We start from the raw sequence: 17,152 nt of genomic DNA, 5'->3' as shown, positions 1-17,152 counted from the left end.
TCATCTGTAGAGAATACATTTAGAAAGGAGTGTGCAATGGAGAAATCAAGTTCTTACCCTTGAAGAACTCGTAGGTCTGCTCACCTCTCTTGGCGACGCCCTCTGGGGTGAAGTCGAAGAACTTGTACACGTCGGCAGTCTTACCGGAGGCACCAAATCTGTTCAGGCCGAATTGGGCGTGGGCGTACTTGGACCATCCAGAGGTGGCCATCACCTCCACAGACAAAATTGGGACGCCGTCTGGCAGCACAGACAGCTTGTAGTCAGCAGGCTGCTGGTCAAAAGTGAAGAAGTCTGGGATCGAGACAACAGCCGTTGGGATGCCTTTCTCGGTGAGCAGCTTGGCAGCATCAATGGATAGAGACACCTCCGAACCAGTGGCAGCCAAGATCAGCTTGGCGTTGTCAACCTCGTGAACGGTGTAACCACCCTTCAGGGCCTTCTCGACAGAGGAGCCAGATAGTTGAGGCAAGTTTTGTCTAGAAAGAGCCAGCACAGATGGAGTCTTGGTGCTCGAGATGGCCTTGATGTAAGCAGCAGAGGTCTCGTTACCGTCAGCTGGTCTCCAGACCATCAGGTTTGGAATGGCTCTGAAGTGAGCAAGGGTCTCGATAGGCTGGTGGGTTGGGCCGTCCTCACCAAGTCCGATGGAGTCGTGGGTAGCAACCCAGATGACTGGGTGGTGCGAAAGAGCAGACAGTCTCAGAGCACCGGCAGCGTAGGACACAAAGTTGAGGAAAGTGGCACCGAAGGACTTGTAGTTGGCACCGAAGGCAGAAATACCGTTGATGATAGCGCCCATACCGTGCTCTCTAACACCGAATCTCAGGTACTTACCAGAGTAGTCACCCAGACCGGTGGACTCGGGTTGGAAGTCAATGGCACCAGTCCATCTGGTCAGATTGGATGGGGTCAAATCGGCGGAACCACCCACCAGTTCTGGAAGAACGGCTTGCAGCTTACCCAGGCAAACTTCAGAAAGCTTTCTGGAAGCAACAGCAGCGTCGCCTGGCTGGTAAGTTGGGAGAACGTTTTGCCAGCCTTCTGGAAGCTCGCCCCTGAGTCTTCTGGCGAGCTCGGCACCTTCCTTAGGGAACTCCTTTTGGTAGGCCTCGAAGAGCTTGTTCCACTCGGCCTCGGCAGCAGCACCGGCCTCAGAAATCTTGTGGTAGTAGTCGTAAACCTCCTGCGGAACAACGAAGGACTTTTCTGGGTCGAAGCCCCATTTCTCCTTCAGTTGGATGATGTCGTCTTTCTTGAGAGGAGCACCGTGGACGGAGTGGGAGCCAGCGTTGATCGAACCGTAACCGATCGTGGTTCTGATTCTGATACATGAAGGCTTGTTGGTCTTCTTGGCCTTAGCAATGGCCTCGGAGATGGCGGCAACGTTGGTGTCAGCGTCTGGGACCTCGAAGATGTCCCAGCCATACTTCTCGAGTCTTCCGCAAACGTCCTCGGTGAAGGCAACCTCGGTGCTTCCGTCGATGGAGATCTTGTTGTCATCGTAGAAGGCGATCAAGTTGCCCAATTGCAGGTGGCCGGCAAGAGACATGGCCTCGGAGGCAACACCCTCCATCATACATCCGTCACCGAAGAAACAGTAGGTGTAGTTATCGGACAGAGTGTAGCCTGGCTTGTTGTACGTGGCAGCAAAGTTAGCCTGGGCAATGGCCAAGCCAACGGCGTTGGAGATACCCTGACCAAGTGGGCCGGTCGTGACCTCGACTCCGGGAATGCCCACCTCAGGGTGGCCTGGCGTCTTGGAGTTGACCTGTCTGAACGACTTGAGGTCGTCCATGGTGAGATCGTAGCCGAATAGGTGCAACAATGTGTACAGGAGAGCACATGCGTGACCATTAGAGAGGACGAATCTATCTCTATTGATCCAGTGTGGGTTTTTTGGGTTGAATTTCATCTGGGAGTAGACGGCATGGGCGGCAGGAGCCATTCCCATTGGGGCACCAGGGTGTCCGGAGTTGGCCTTGGCGACGATGTCGGCAGCCAGGACTCTGATTGTATTAATGGCTTTTGTTTGGATATCTTGGGACATTTTGGAAAGAGAACAAAAGTATACGTTGCTACGAAAAAACTCCCACGGTGGATTCTAAAATTTATACATCTGGGATGCCGGGGTGCGCAAAATCGGACTTTGCGCGGAGGCCCTGGCACACAGCATGCGCACTTTTTTTGGCGTCGACGTGTGTGTGGGGGGCACTGGGGAGTCCGAGTCGAGGTCCAGCGCGCAGCCAATAGGCGACTGTAGAGAACCGCGCATTTTGCTTTGGCTGGACCTTTGTTACGGGGTGTACTGGGCCGGCGAGAATCTGGAAGAATGCGGACAACAGCTTCCCCAGGCCGGGTAACACTCCTCTGTCCGTTGCCCTTGGATTTTCGGTTCAGCCTTGCTGGGAAAAGAAACAAAAAACGGAGGCTGGCTGGTTAAAAATTTTCCGGTGTCTGGATGTGCCCCACAATTGGACGGATTAAACCGTTAGACTAATGAGAATTGCGGGGAGAGAACGATTTGTAGCAAAACACTCCAGGCAGCAAGGCACGTAGCTACAGTGTAGACGGCGCCTCTTGGCCCACCACCGCCGTGCACTTTTAGCCCCGTCTCCGACAGCATGCCGCTAAACCGTTCCCCATTACCCCATATTCCCTGCGTGAAAAAAAATTTATCTACATGTCTTCCAAAATTCCTCCCGAGTCTCAAACTACTTTTAGAATGGCAACAAGCGTCAGTTCGGTGGCGGGCCCCGACCGCGTGGGCGACGCCAAAATTAAGAGAGAGGTTTCTGCGGAGCCGCGTCCAGACACCGGCAGGGCCAGCACCAACGGCTCTGCCGTGACACAGGCAACACAGAACCCCAGTGCCAACGCAAACATCAAGAAGAAAGTCCCGGCCAGCGACCTGCCGCGACCGTACAAGTGCCCGATGTGCGACAAGGCGTTCCACCGGCTCGAGCACCAAACCAGGCACATCAGAACGCACACCGGCGAAAAGCCTCACCAGTGCAACTTCCCCGGCTGTTTCAAGCGGTTCTCGAGGTCCGACGAGCTCACGAGACACTCCAGAATACACACGAACCCCAACTCGCGCAGGAAAAACGCACACAACCCGGACTGGGAGCTCACCGACGCCATCAACCAGAGCTCAAGACCTGCATACATGAAAAAATCGAGTTCCACGTCGCGGATCCCGAAACAAGCTCTGGTGAGCGAGTCGAAGCCGGCTGCAAAGCAGAAGAAGGACGAGTCTGCGCTCGAGCAGCCCCTGCCGCAGAAACCGCCGCTGCAGACCGCCAAGTCGATGCTTGACATCAACGTGCTGGCCACGGCCGCCTCACAGGAGCTCCAGAACCTCCAGCAGCAAAAACAGCAGGCCCACCAGGCGCAACTGGCGGCCGCGGCGCTGGTCTCGGGCCCGTCGGAGCTACAGTACGTCAAGTCGCTGCCCTCGCTCAGCGAGTACTTCCAGAACAGCCAGCCGCAGCCGCAGCCGCAGCAGCCGTCCGTGCCAACCGGCGCGCATAATCGGCCGCCGCCGCTGAACTCGCTCTCGACGCTGCGCCTCACGCCGCTCAGAACACCGTCCACCGGCTCGCTACCCCAGCTGCAGTCCTCGGGCTCCGGCTCCGCCTCGGTCTACAACAACTCCGCGTCGTCCAGCAACCTGTCCGGCCTGGCCCGCTCGTTCTCCAGCACAGACCTCTCGTCGGCCGACCACAGGCTCCCGCAGCCGCAGTTCAAGAAATCCAGGCCAAACTCCCCGGCCATCCCGACGTCGCCAACGGCCACCATGATCGCCAGCAAGGACTCCTCGGCGGCACTGCACCTGCTGGGCCTCAGCAGCATGCCGCAGGCCCCATCCTTGCACCAGCGCCAGACGACGCCGGACGGCACGCCGCTCCAGACACCGTCCGTGTCGCCGAAGCTGTATCCGTCCGCGTCGCTGAGCTCGATCCCGTCGGGCGTCAATCTCACCAGCCCGCTGCCCACGGTCTCGTCGCTGATGAGCAGCTCGCTCAACTCGAAGTCCACCGTCCAGCTGCCGTCGCTGCGGTCGCTCAAGCTGGACCTGCCCGAGGACATGCTCACCGAGGAGAAATCTTAATATCTGTCTAATTAGTCGTATTCAGTTTCGTAATGCTACTCTAGAGTACTCCGGGATGCTCTCTGCGGCGCCCTTGCGCTGGATGACCACCGCCGCGGCCGCCGTCGCGAACTCGACTGCCCGGGCCAGGTCTGCGCCAAAGTACAGCTGCGACACCACGGCGCCCAGAAACGTGTCGCCGGCGCCGGTGGTGTCAACCACGTTGCGAACCTTGACGCCTGCCACGCGCTCGACAGTTTCGCCGCTCTGGAAAATGCACCCGCGGGCCCCCAGTGTGATGATCAGCGTCGGACGCGGCAGCAGCTGGTGCAGCGCGGCCAGCAGGTCTTTCTCGCGGCCAGAACGGCCCGTGATCTGCTCAGCCTCGCCCTCGTTGACCACCAGGTACGCCACCTTGTTGAGCAGCTCCAAGTCCAGCAAATCATCCCGCACCGGCGACGGATTGTACACCACGGAAAGGTCAGGCTTGTTGGCATGCAGCCACTCAATCGCCTTGCGGACGCCGGGAAACTCGTTCTGCAGCACGACGAAGTCACCCGGCTGGGAGTCCTTGAAATTCGCCGCCAGTTGCTCGTCGCTCGGGTTGAGTTCTCCGTTGGCCCCAGGAATAATGATAATTCTGTTCTCGCCAGACTCGGTCTCCACAATGATGGTTGCGCTGCCCGAGCGAACACCAGGCAGCACACGGACCAATCCGGTGTCCACGTTGGCCTCCGTCAGAGCGGCGATCATCTTTTTCCCGTGCTCGTCGTCGCCGACGTTGCCCCACATGCGAACATGGCCCTTGGCAACAGACAGTCGAGCCGTGGCAATCGCCTCGTTCAGGCCCTTCCCGCCAAGATGCTCTTCTAGCTGCTCGCCCTGCAGCGTCTCGCCTGCGCGCGGACAGCGCGGGGAGAATGTCACGAGGTCGTAATTGAGAGATCCTATAACGGTAATCATGAGTTTGAAATAATATGCACGAATAAACTAAATATTCGCCAGTGCAGAAATAAATAAGCAGACTGCGTAAGGTGCCCCAAGAAATATCCACTAAATTGCTCTGCAGCTGTCCAACTGCTCCAATCGACTGAGCTAGAACCTCCCGGCAGTTCTAGAACGCAAGGCGGTCCCCGGCCTAACCACGGCCTGCATGCTCGGCAGATTCGTCGGCAGATGTATCACGTCTGTCTCAGACAAATGCAAGACACACCGGGGTATATAAGAAAACGCGCACTATTTTTCTGCCATGGCCTTTGAGATAGCAGACTACAGTCTTGTCGCCGACGACGACATCACCACCATCACAACGACCGTCGTGGCTACGTACACGCTGTTCTCCAACGCGGTGACCGGGATCGGCCACCAGAGACAGACACAGGCCAAACGGTCGCAGCTGTCGCTCACGCTCGGGCTCGTGCTGCCTCTGGCAGTCGTTGCAGCAGCCATCGCCGGCCTCTACACGTGGCATCTGTTCCGCAGGCGAAGCAGGCGAAGCACACCTACGCGCAGCTACGCAGCTCCCGTGCTGGCTATTTCGCGCACGGCAACAGTCGGCAGCACAGAATCGTCGCTCTCAAAACTCTCCATCCGCAGCTCGGAACACAGCGCGATGGAGTCGCCGCGGGTCGTGCGGTTTGGCCCGCTAGAGACACAGTGGATTAGCACGCCAATTGCCGCGTTCAAGGGCATGGTGCGCAGGAGCACGCACGCGATCGTGGACAGGGCCGGGGCCGCGGTCGAAAGTTCGCCCGTGTTCCTGAAATCGTTCAATCTGAAGGCCAGAGACGCCGAGGCCACAGAGCCCGAGACACAGCCCGTGGTGGCCCCGTTGAAAAACACGCAGCTGCTGAAATTTGCGCGCCACTCAGCCGCACCAGGCTAGCCGCGATTTCGGCCTTCTGGGCCGCCAGCACACAGCAACCCTGTTTATACGCTCGATATACGAAGTACGCAGACGGTCTTGGCCAAGACGCAATTGCGTGCGTTGCGCCCCGCCTTGAACTCTTGGTTTATTGCGCCTCTCTAAATTCTGCACCGACGGGCGTCGCGTCGTCGCGGAGATTTTTTTATCGTCGAAAACAAAACATCCTTTTTTATCCCCATGAACAAGCTTCGGACGTTCTCTCGCAAAGAGGCCGCGTCGCCGCCCAAGGAGAAGTCGTCGCTCCCCAAACGCGTGGAGACGGCGGAGTCCCGGGGCGAGCTGAGTCCGGCCCTGTCTCCCATCGCCACTCTGCTTTCTGCCCAGGCCCACCGGAGATATCACGAGGGAGTGTTTATGATTTTGAAGGATTTGGACTCGGAGGGCCAGCCCGCCGAGCGCAAATGGGAGGAGGTGTACGGGGTGCTCACGGGCAACCAGCTGGCAATTTACAGGGTCGAGGACATGGAGGAGGTCCCGTCGGTCGACTCGGCCAGTAAACCGTCGTACATAAACTTCACCGACGCCACATTCAAGGCGATCGACCAGCTGCCCTCCTCAGGGGGAAACCTGAACAACGTCATCATCGTGTCGACTACGCTGAAAAATCGGTACCTGATCCAGATCTCGTCCACCGAGCAGTTCCGTCGCTGGCACGCGGCCTTTCGACTCGCGGCGGCCGAATACCGCCTGTTGCAAGAAGCATACACGGGGGCGCTGCTGAGCGCGCGCGGGTCGCTGCTGTCGGATATCAAGGTCATTTTGGCGGAGACAAAGTTCGAGCACGAGGACTGGACGAGCGTCAGATTCGGCGCCGGCATGCCGTGGAAGCGGTGTTTCACGGTGATCGAGCCCCCAGCGAAAAGGAGCAAAAAGAAGTTCGTGCCTGGTCGCGTCGTCTTCTACGAGTCGGAGAAGAAGGGCAAGAAGCTGGCCATGGCCACCATCACCGAGGCCAACTCCATCTATGCCGTGTATCCGCAGAACTACTCGGTCATCGACCACAGCACGATGATCAAGCTGGACGGCTCTATAGTGTTTTCCAAGTCTGAAGGCACCAAGGACTGCTCCATCTTCCTGATGCCCGACCAGCACTCATCGGTGCCGGGCTACGACACGCTGATCCGGTTCCTGATCCCACTGCTGGACGCTTTCCATCTCTACGGACGACCAAAGGGCTTAAATGCCGACAAGCTCGATCCGAACTCGCTGCTGTTTGCGCTGCCGGTGCTGCCCAAGGTGCACTACCTAGAGGTGGACGATCTGATGCAGCTCACGGCCAGCGCTACGACAAGCTCCTGGACCTCGTACCAGTGGCAGCAGGGCGTGAAGGAAATCTTGAGGCCGAAGGTGGCCAAGGGCTACGATGGCTGCGGCTCGGTCGAGGGCACAGTGGGAGCCGCAGGGATGCTGGAGTTCTCGCGAGACCTTGCTGCTGGCAAAGTGCGGTCTTTCTCGAACCCGCAGTCTCCTACGATGACCCCAAAACCGCAGTTGGGCTTTGAAAGAAAAAGACAATCGTCGGGCCTGGCCCGGGAGACTCCAAAAGCAGAGGAAGAGACGCCGTTCCAGAGCCTTGCGGACGTGGAAGACAAGGAGGACAGTGGTTCGCAGTATTCTGAACTGCGATTCAGACAGCGCGCAGAGCAAATGCAGACACCTGAACTTCAGCCAGCTATAGAGTCGCAGAAAAAACAGTCTTCACCGGGCGGCCTGGCGAAGATATACTCCAAGTACGCCCAGCTGCCTGACTACGACCAGCTGAATGAGACGCTGGCCAACCTGGACGTGAAAGATGACACAATCGAGGACCTCTATCCTAACGAGGAGTCGGACGACGGGGAAGACGACGACGACGACGACTACGACATCCAGATCATCAACCCAAGAACTAGAACCCCGGCGATAGTCAAGTCGTCTCCGTCGCCAGGCCTCGATACCACCCCGGTCACGAGACCGCACGCGCCATACGGCCAGCCGAACCCACGGTACGGCAGCACGCCCTCGCTGGCATCGTCGACAGACTCCGGCGAGCACTCCGACAGAAGAGTTCTTTCTCAGGAACGAGTCGTTTCGCCGTTTACGGCGTTCAACAAGTCGTACCAAGAAGCCATCCGGCCCAACTTTGCTGGCCAGGCGCCTTCTGAGGAACAGAGCCCTGGAACTCTTGGAATGCCGAGACAGAGACCATCCCGACAAAGCCCAGACGGCGAGAGCTCTCACCTTCCTGCGGCAGAGCTGCAGAACCCGCCGCAAAGACCGCTCCAGCCATACTACGAGCCACAAAGATCCGGCTCGTCCGGCTCTGTCGAGTACAGGCCGGCGCAGCAGAATCTTCACTTCCCGCGGGCTCCTCCAAACAACATAGTCTCGCAGCAGGTGGCTTACGGCGGGTACCAGAACACTCAGCTGCAGTCTCCGTACAATCCCCAAGGCCCTGCAGCCTACGACTACCAGTCTGCCCCTCGGCCTGCGCCGCCGACTGCCGGGTACGCGAACGGGTATGCGAACGGCTACGCTGCTCCGCAGGCGCCAGAGGCCAACATGTCGTCTCCGCGCCGCAGACCGCCGCCGCCGCTGAACCACTCGCAGCAGCACCGTCCGCAGTCGCCGCAAATGCACCCACAGGGCTTCTATCCGCAGCGGTACGCCAGACCGTACCCAGAGCCGCCAAGCCAGCCGCAGCAGAGCTTTGTTCCACCGCAGGCGCGCAGGGACAAGAACAACCCGTACGCGCTGGCGAAGAGCGCGCACGAGACCGCCGTCTCGTACCACAAGAACCCGTACTCCAGCTAAATATCACTTACTTCTCTATCTCATTCACTATACTCAGGACCTTTTTGATCTGGCCGATCTCCGGGTCCGGGTCGTTTTCCACGCTCAGCAGCAGGCTGCTAAGCAGTTTTTCGTCGATCTCGTCGACCGAGCTGCCGATGCACAGCCCGATCACACGCTTGAACTGCTGCTCGAGCTCCTGGCTCGAGGAGCGGCGGTTCTTGGTGCGCTCGATCAGCATCGCGTTGTTCTTTGTGTAGGCGTTGATCCGCGCCTCCAAGATGACAGCCGGCGGCAGGTCCTCGAGCTGCTCGGACGCCAGCAGCGTGGCCGGGTCCAGCTGGCTGACGAAGTCGGCCACAGACACCGACGGATCCTTTGTCTCCTGCAGCCGTCTCTCCACCTCGTTGTAGACGGACCAGACCGTGAACGGCTCGTCGGCGTCGAAGTCGCCGTCGAACGTCTTGGAGTTGATCGGCAGCTCTTTTGTTTCCTCGACAAACCGCTGCTCCTCCTCCCGGATCGCGTTGTTCAGGTTGATGATCTTGGTTTTGTAGTCGCCGATTTTGCGCACGAGCTTGTCGAGCTCCTCGAACTGCTTGCGTTTCTCAGACAGTTTGTACGTTTTCTCGCGCAGCCTGGGGTGGATCTCGTCGACCTGCCTCGTCTTCGACTCCAGCTCCTCCTTGAAGTCTCTGCCCAGCTGGCTCACAAACGTCTGCAGCGACTCCAGGATCTTCATGCTGCTCAGCTTTGGGGTCTCCGGCACGCTTTGCATGGCTGCCGGCTGCGGCAGCCGTGTCCGGGGCGACGCCACGTCGATGCCGCAGTCCACCGGCTTCACGCCCGCCTTGTTGGCCTTGTTCGGGTCGGCGCCCACCTCCAGCAGCTGCTGGATGATCTGCTTGTTGCCCACCATCGCCGCGATGTTCAGGCACGTGTCGCCGTTGCGGTCCGGAATGTTCACCACCTCCTGCATGAACGAGGTCAGACTCATCTGCTGGCCAGGAGGCAGGTGCGGGCCGCGCTTCACCACCCACTCCAGCAGCGTCTCCAGGTAGTAGTTGCAGGCCTCGTTGCGGCCCTTGCGGCCACACGTGTACGCTATGTGGTGCAGAACAGAACGGCCCTTGTGGTCCAGCACAGTGATGGCCGGATACAGGTAGTCGAGCAGCTGGTCAAAGCACGAGTGCTCGAGACAGTTTGTGGCGTGGACGGCGCGGATCAGGGCGGTCTGGCCGTCGTTGTCGCCGCGCAGCCGGTTGGCGCCGCGAGCAACCAGCTCTTTGACCAGCGAGATGCGGCCCAGGGTGGCTGCCAGATGCAGCGCTGTCTGGCCGTTGTCGTCGATCGGCGCGTCGATAGCGACTCCTTCGAGCGAGAACTCCTTCTGGTTCGGCAGAAACAGCGACGACAGCACGGCTTTGCTCTTCTCGTCGACTTCGTCCTCGCCGAGCGGGCCCAGCGCGTAGGGGGCGTTCGGGTTCGGCTCTCTGGTGTCGTGGTCGAAAGTCTGCAGACTAGGCAGCTCGGGCGCAGTCTTGGCCTTCTTCGTGGGTGACGCCGGCTCGTCCGCCTCCGTCAGCGTCGACAGCGTGCGCGCGAGGTCCTTGGGGCCTTTGTAGCCGAACAGCGGCGCCAGCACGCCGTAAATATCGTACTCTTTGCAAAGCGATTCTGCACGCTCAATCGACACCCAGACGCCCCTGAGCTGGTCGGGAGAGTCCTGGACAATCTCGTGGGCGCCCTGTTTCGCCTGGGCCTCTAGCGACCCGCTGATTTTGGGTCTGACAACAGAAACAAGCCGTGCCAGCTGCGTCGCGTTGACCCACGAGTCCTGTGCCCGGCGCATGACCGTGCATCCCTCCACGTCGAACTCCACGACGCTGACGTCGCCGTACGCCACGAGCCGCGGCACAGGGTCAGGTCTGGCCAATTCCGTGTTTTTGGGCTCGTTTGGTTCCATAGATAAAAACCGAATTTCGCGTCCCAAAAGAGAAAATTAATCAAAATTTCTTGCCTATTGCAATTTAGTTTTATTTATTTTTATCTATGACAGTCCCGGACGGGTTGAAAATAATCGAGCCGTTTGTGAAGCGCGCGGGCGAGCTCTCAGGCGTACAGCCCAGCATCGCGTACCTGTGCAAGCTGTACGCGGCAGAACTGATCCTCGACAACCAATTGCACCAGAAATCAAAGGAGATCGAGCAGTACGCTCTGCAGCTGCTGGATGACATCGAGCAGGAAAAGGCGGCGATCAAAGAGTCGTCGTCGAAATCGTTTGAAATCATCAACGACCCGCCGTCCAGCTTCAAGCTTGTGTGGGGGTTTGCGACCGCAATTTTCGACCGCTCGTTCAAAGAGATTGCCAACCATACGGCCACCAAGAAAACCGCGGAGAATTTCAAGGCCGCCCTGGACTTCTACCAGGTTCTCAATCTGTGGCCAGACCATCTCAAGGACAAGCAGCAGGAGCTCGAGAAGTGCCAAAAATATGCGAAGTTCCACGCAGCACGGATCCTCAAAGCCATCAAAAACGGAGAAGACCCAAACGACTACGTGACGCCTGAGGAGGAACGAGAAGTCGCCGGCTGGGACAACGCTGGCGAACAGAAGCCGGAACCGCCATCCCTGGCACTTCCGAACCCTCCCTCAGAGATCAACTCGCCCGAAAAATCGCCAAAAGACACGCCAGTCAATTCGTCCCCTCCAGCCCTCCCGTCCGCGCCTGAGTCGCTGGAAGACTCGCTCGATTTGCCTGCCGCGCCAGCAATCATCAAGGAAGAGCCCAACAAGCTCGGCCTCCCCAGGACGCCTGCAAAAGTGCCAGATTTGCCTGCTCCAGAGCCAGAAGCCAAGCCAGAGCCCAAGCCTCAGCCAAAAGCACCAGCGAAACCGGCCCTGTCCAAGGAAGATATCCAGCAGATGATGCAGACGGACGAGATCATCGCGCAGGCACAGAAACGCGCGAGATTCGCCATCTCGGCGCTCAACTACGAAGACATCGAGACTGCCATCAAGGAGCTCCAGCGAGCTCTCGAGCTACTCAAGGGGAAATAGAATCACGTATATGTATTCAGTGTTCGCTGGCGTCCTGGAACTCATCCGGAGACTCGAACGTTTCCGACGCCTCGTCATGCACGGAACCGTTAATAAATTTGTCGTCGACTCTATCCTCCCTTTCTGCCTCTTCTTCCTCCTCCTTATCCTCGATCAGCGGATTAGGCGACATGGCATTAGTTTCTTGCTCTGCCAACGGGTTGCTGAGGGCCTGGCTTGCCAGGTCCAGGCGCGAGCGGCTGGTCTTGAAAGACTCGGAGCGCGAAACGGAGTCAAAGTCGAGCGACGTGACGGAGGACGTGCGCGAGCTCTGTTGCAACCTTTTCTTCATCTTCTCGCTCAGCTTGAGCTCTGAGCCGTTTCCCGAGTGTAAATTCACTCCCGAGGATGAGCTCGACAGCGGTGGACTGGAATCCTCGCCCGACTGCTGCGTCAGCTTCATCAGCAGATCGTGGGTCTTCGACCGCAGATCATCCTCGTCGTCCTGCTCAGACGTCTTGGTGGGCGACTCCAGAGCGGAAGCAGACTGTGCAGTGTGTTTTTTGGCCCATTGCTTGATTTTCGCGGAGGTAGGCTCCGACCGCAACGGGCCCGTCTGTCGCAGCTGCTGGAGGAACTTGTCCATGTCTGAGTTGATTTTCGGCGCCTCCTGCTGTTTCTCCTTCTCCTTCTTGCTTTCCTCAAACCGTTTCTTGCTCATCTCATACTTCTTGTTGCGTTCCTCGAGCTCCTTGTTTTCCTTCGAGGCACGCTCGAAGTTTTCAGCGAACTCGCTGAATTTCTTGAGGAACGAGTTGCGCACAAACTCATCGCTGTTTGGATCCTCGCCGAAATAGCGCATCATCGAGTCAAACTTTTCCATCACAAGTTTTGAGCGGTCGCTAAGCAGCTCGGCCTTGGTACGCGCATTCGGCAGACCGCGGAAAACAACGTGCAAGAACTTGTCCATTGGATGGAATTTTGACGGATCGCTCAAGTTACCGTCTTGCAACGACGCGTCGATGTTGCGGATCGACTGAGTAAACATCTGACAATCGTTCTTCAGCTGCTCGACAGAGATGTTGGCTGCATCAATCGCGGGCTTCAGATCGTCCACAAACGAGATCAGCTCTGGGTAGTTTTCTCTGATTACTTTTTCCACATAGTGCAAAAATGAAATTAGGTTTTTGTGGTCCTTCAGGAAACTGAGTCGCTGCAACGTGCTCAGCTTGAACCCATGTGCCTGCTTGGACTTGTCATTCATGTAATTGCCGACAATCAAAATGATGTCGAAGACTTTTCGTAAGGTCTTGGAGTTCTCAAGGCTCTCCAAAGCCTTTTCCAGCATCTCCAGTTTCTTGACGTATTCCTCGTAGTCCTTCTCGTAGTTCAAAATGGCGTTCAAAGCGCGCATTCTTGACTTCCAATAATGCTGCAAATTGTATATCAGCTCCAAATATATTCTGTCGGCCCTGGCCAGCTCGTTCGGGTCCTTGTCGTGCTTAGCCTCCTTGTCGTTCTGCCAGTCTGTAGAGTACGGCTCAAAGTTCTTGGCCAGCGTATTGGATATCTCGTTCAATTCCGGCTTGGCAAGGAAGTCAAGCAGCGCACTCTTGTCCAGAACGTCCTTGTCGCACCGCAAAATCTTTGCCACCACCTGTTCGTCATCAAGTCCAGAAAACGAGTGAAGACAGATTCCAAACTGCTGCGAAACGTCTGTGCTCAAGAAAGAAACCTTCTGCGCGCCTTCTTTCTTCTTGCGTGCAATCCGCTTGGCTTCTTTGGCGGCAAAGATCACCTCGATCTCGTCAAAAACGCCATTTTCCAGAAGCTGTTTTGCCATCTCCTCTGAACCCATGTTGGCCCAAAACGACCCAACCGGGTCGTCGATTTTCTCCCAATGCAGCTGCTTGAGCTTCTTCTTCGGGCGAGGGAGCATGTCAAATGGCCCTGGGGCAAGGAATGGCGACTTCTCTGGCGACGCAACTGGCTTTTGCCCTGCAGAAGGAAGCGGAGGCGGCGGAGGTGGCATGCTCGTGCCAGCAGATGGAAGCGGAGGAGGAGGCGGAGGCGGCGGAGGAACTCCTTGCGAGCCTGCAGAGGAAGGAAGCGGTGGTGGAGGCGGAGGAGGCGGCACCGAAGATTCAACAGGTGCTGGAGCCTCCTTCTTAGGAGACTCTTCCTTACTTACTTTTTTCTCCACAGGCTTCTCGGATGGCTCTGTATTCTCCTTCTCGTCAAGAGCAGGAGACTTGCCCACGGTTCTCTCCAACTCTCCCAAAAATGGTCTCATCGAGGTGGTGTCGATCTTCTTCACCGAGTTACCGACCAACACTGGTGGAGCAGAGCTGACAAACGTCGCCTTTGGCACCTCTTTTTTGCCTCTGGAGTACTGGTCCTCAAACTTCTGCAGAAGAGCCTCCTTATCGACCTCTTCATCGGTCAGACTGAGCTGGAACCGTAGATTGTTGCACAAGGTCTCCAGCTCGTCAAGCTCGCTCTTCAGCTTCTCCGCACGCTCGTTCTTGACGGCACGTTGCTTTGGATCCAGTGTGCGGCGGTCTGCCGAGTCGATCTCCTCCAACTCCTTGATCTTCAGCTCCTGCATTGTTTTCTCTAGCCGTTGAAGTCTGTCCAGCGCCTCCATTTTGCGTCTTTCGAGCTTTTCCTGCGTGCTTAGGTTGGCCTGCACCTTGATCACCTTGTTTGCATCGTTCTGCAACGACTCGAGTCTGGCCCGCAGCTCGCCAAGGGTCTTGACGTCGTCGACCTTGTTTGTGTCGTGCCTCTCCGCCAAAATGTCCTCAAACTCCGTGTTTTCCAGGTCCCTGGCCTCTCTTTCCAACAAGTCCATCTTAAACCGCAAATCACGTAGTCGAGCGTTCGGCTCCACTCCAGATTGGCCAATTCTCTTGACCTCCACCTTATTCTTGTCTACCTGCGACTTGAGACGTTTGCGCAGCTCCTCCACGGTGGACGATCCTTCGGTCTTGAGCGACGAAGACGCCGTTTCCGAGGAGTCTGGCGGGCTGGAGAGCAACCGCTGGCTATGCAGCAGAAGCAACATCTCGCGCATCTCGGTTTCCTGCTGGTGCTTGTCCAGAACCCGCAATCTGCGCAACTCGCTGACCTCGTTCTCCTTGGCTTCAAGCTTTTCACGCAGCCGATCCAGAATCGTGTCTCTTTCTGCTATGTCTCTGTAGAGTTTTTCAATAACACCTTTAGAGCCCTCGTTGAGCTTTTGCAACGCATTGTCGCGCTCAGCCTCGGCCTCCTCCGCGCGTTTCTTGGCCTCGCGCGCCTCGATCATGGCCTTCCGTGCAATCTCGTCTGTCCGATACGACGCTATCAGCCGGTTGATCGATATGTTCATGTCTGTGTCGTCTTCGCCGGACGCCATGGTGATGTTCGAAACAAAGGTGTCCATGAGCTTCAAGTTCCTGTGCACCTGCTGCGGATCCAGCGTGTGCAAATTCGACGACTGGCTGATGAACATATTCTGAATCATCGACGTCAAATATCCTTCAGCCTCGGTGCCCTTGGCCTTGTTAAGCATCGCTTGAAACAGCGACAACGGGTCGTTGAAGTTGATGTTGTTGTTTTGGAACTCCTCCATCTGCTTAAGCTCTTGCAAATCGGCGCGCTCCGAGCTCTCGATGTTGGCAATACTGTGGTCTATGTCCACGTTCTCCAACGGCCGCAGATGCTCAAACAGCTCGGTCATACCCGCAACTTGAAACAGCCGGCGCAGCTTGGTCCTATCTGCGAGGTCTTTGGAGTACTGGAGAAGCGTGTTGATCAACAAGAGCGTCGAGAGTCCGTATTCAATGAGGAAGTTGTTCGAGATCGGCCCGCTGAGCTTGAACTCGTCGTAGGAGCCTACACGGCTGCCCATCTTGCCGCGCCCTTCAAACAGTCTGATGACGGCCCAAAACCACGCCTCGTACTTCTTAACCCGCTCAGCGTTCGACAGGATATACTGCGACTTGCGGTCGAGCAGATTGGGCCGCGAGACGTAGAGCTCCTTGATGTACGCCAGATGGACGTTGTCGTTGACGGGCTTGTGAATGGTTTTGTATATTAGCGGACTGCAGTTGGTCTTGTGGTAGAAGTATGTGATGATGTCGGTGGCCCACTTACGGACCTGCGGCCGCGTCGAATAGAGGCCGCCCAGAATGGCGGGTATGAATATGTCTATCTTGCGCAGATGGTCGATTCCGATAGTGAGGTCGGCTATTACCTTGATGCAACGGAACAGCTTGGTCTCCTTGTCGAGCACGGTCTCGTAGTCCTCTGCAGGGTTGGTGAAGAGGATCTGTGCGGGAGATGGCGGCTGATGGCGGTTGGGCACGCCCTGTGACCTGACGAGCGGCTTGGTCTTGTACAGCTGCATCAGCACGTTGCAAAGAGCCACTGCTCCCTGCAGATTGAGGAACTGCTCGGTCCAGTGCAGTTCTTCCGAGCTCAAACAGATGTCTAGCTCCTTGAGCTGGTCGTTAGTGATCTTGTTTCCGATCAGTTGCACCACGTAAAACTGCGCGTCAAACGCCTTTCCGGCAGAAGGAGTGGACCGTTCTGTCACGACGGTGCTGGCCGTGGAGACGCTTCGGCTGGGGACGGCCGAGTGCTGCTGCTGCTGCTGCTGCATCATGCGCTGTTTCTTGTACTCGGCTAGCTTGTGCTGTCGGATAAGCATCCACTTTCGGTCCACAGGGTAGTTTTCCATCTCTTTGCGTGCCTTTTCCGGCAGACTGTTGAAGTCTCTGGAAATCATCACCTCCTTGAACATGACCTCGATCTCCTCTTCGGATTCCGGCGGCTCGAGCTCGAAGTCGTCCGAAATGGTATGTCGGTGAGCTTTCTTGAAATTTGCACTGCTTAGCTTTTTGGTATGGGATGAGGGCAAAGAGTACACGGAAGTGGTGGACGGCCCGCCAATGCTGGTGTTGGTCGTCATCCGCGACAGCGGCGACTCGATGCTGCTGGCGTCGGACGCCGGGAGGGTCTTTGTGCGCGAGAAAAGCCCGTTCTTCGTGGGCGACTCGTTGATCGAGTACATGGACGCGTTGGTGTTCATCCGCGACAGCGTGCCTGTTGGCGAGCTGACAGAGCCCTGGTCCACCGTCTTGGACCCTCTGCGCAGGCCCATGAAGGAGCCCACTCGCGAGGCGGGGCCGTCGGCCTGTTTCTTGGACGGTTTCATAATAAAAGAGAAATAGGAAACAAAGTGATTTGCGCTGGAAAACGGTGCGAGGCGGGATAAATAAATATATTTCTCTATATCGAATTATAATCCTGTCATGCCACAGGACCCGGGCGAG

General features: G+C 57.2%; 8 protein-coding genes across 8 annotated transcripts; 4 read left to right on the top strand and 4 right to left on the bottom strand.

Moving 5' to 3' along the window:
• Nucleotides 1-19: 19 nt before the first annotated feature.
• KL911_000403 (uncharacterized protein) lies at nucleotides 20-2,050 on the bottom strand (the record flags this gene model as incomplete). Its single annotated transcript, XM_043199276.1, has 1 exon — nucleotides 20-2,050. One exon carries the CDS (start codon nucleotides 2,048-2,050, stop codon nucleotides 20-22), a length of 2,031 nt encoding a protein of 676 aa, XP_043057096.1.
• A 633-nt stretch (nucleotides 2,051-2,683) lies between these two features.
• KL911_000402 (uncharacterized protein) lies at nucleotides 2,684-4,114 on the top strand (the record flags this gene model as incomplete). The annotated part of the gene is made up of 1 exon (XM_043199265.1): nucleotides 2,684-4,114. The coding sequence occupies one exon, from the start codon at nucleotides 2,684-2,686 to the stop codon at nucleotides 4,112-4,114; it is 1,431 nt and encodes a 476-aa protein (XP_043057095.1).
• A 21-nt stretch (nucleotides 4,115-4,135) lies between these two features.
• KL911_000401 (uncharacterized protein) lies at nucleotides 4,136-5,056 on the bottom strand (the record flags this gene model as incomplete). The annotated part of the gene is made up of 1 exon (XM_043199254.1): nucleotides 4,136-5,056. One exon carries the CDS (start codon nucleotides 5,054-5,056, stop codon nucleotides 4,136-4,138), a length of 921 nt encoding a protein of 306 aa, XP_043057094.1.
• A 286-nt stretch (nucleotides 5,057-5,342) lies between these two features.
• Nucleotides 5,343-5,978, top strand: KL911_000400 (uncharacterized protein; the record flags this gene model as incomplete). Its single annotated transcript, XM_043199243.1, has 1 exon — nucleotides 5,343-5,978. The coding sequence occupies one exon, from the start codon at nucleotides 5,343-5,345 to the stop codon at nucleotides 5,976-5,978; it is 636 nt and encodes a 211-aa protein (XP_043057093.1).
• A 219-nt stretch (nucleotides 5,979-6,197) lies between these two features.
• On the top strand, nucleotides 6,198-8,813 carry KL911_000399 (uncharacterized protein; the record flags this gene model as incomplete). The annotated part of the gene is made up of 1 exon (XM_043199230.1): nucleotides 6,198-8,813. The coding sequence occupies one exon, from the start codon at nucleotides 6,198-6,200 to the stop codon at nucleotides 8,811-8,813; it is 2,616 nt and encodes an 871-aa protein (XP_043057092.1).
• Nucleotides 8,814-8,820: 7 nt separating this feature from the next.
• On the bottom strand, nucleotides 8,821-10,758 carry KL911_000398 (uncharacterized protein; the record flags this gene model as incomplete). Its single annotated transcript, XM_043199219.1, has 1 exon — nucleotides 8,821-10,758. The coding sequence occupies one exon, from the start codon at nucleotides 10,756-10,758 to the stop codon at nucleotides 8,821-8,823; it is 1,938 nt and encodes a 645-aa protein (XP_043057091.1).
• An 86-nt stretch (nucleotides 10,759-10,844) lies between these two features.
• KL911_000397 (uncharacterized protein) lies at nucleotides 10,845-11,852 on the top strand (the record flags this gene model as incomplete). The annotated part of the gene is made up of 1 exon (XM_043199208.1): nucleotides 10,845-11,852. The coding sequence occupies one exon, from the start codon at nucleotides 10,845-10,847 to the stop codon at nucleotides 11,850-11,852; it is 1,008 nt and encodes a 335-aa protein (XP_043057090.1).
• Nucleotides 11,853-11,868: 16 nt separating this feature from the next.
• On the bottom strand, nucleotides 11,869-17,034 carry KL911_000396 (uncharacterized protein; the record flags this gene model as incomplete). The annotated part of the gene is made up of 1 exon (XM_043199197.1): nucleotides 11,869-17,034. The coding sequence occupies one exon, from the start codon at nucleotides 17,032-17,034 to the stop codon at nucleotides 11,869-11,871; it is 5,166 nt and encodes a 1,721-aa protein (XP_043057089.1).
• Between the last annotated feature and the right edge of the window lie 118 nt (nucleotides 17,035-17,152).

The sequence above is a fragment of the Ogataea haglerorum genome, assembly GCF_019207285.1.
Source record: "Ogataea haglerorum isolate 81-453-3 chromosome Unknown 81-453-3_NODE_1_length_915391_cov_96.871712, whole genome shotgun sequence".
NCBI lineage: Eukaryota > Fungi > Ascomycota > Pichiomycetes > Pichiales > Pichiaceae > Ogataea > Ogataea haglerorum.
Note: the sequence above shows the minus strand (reverse complement) of the source record. Positions and strands in the feature narration are given on the sequence as shown.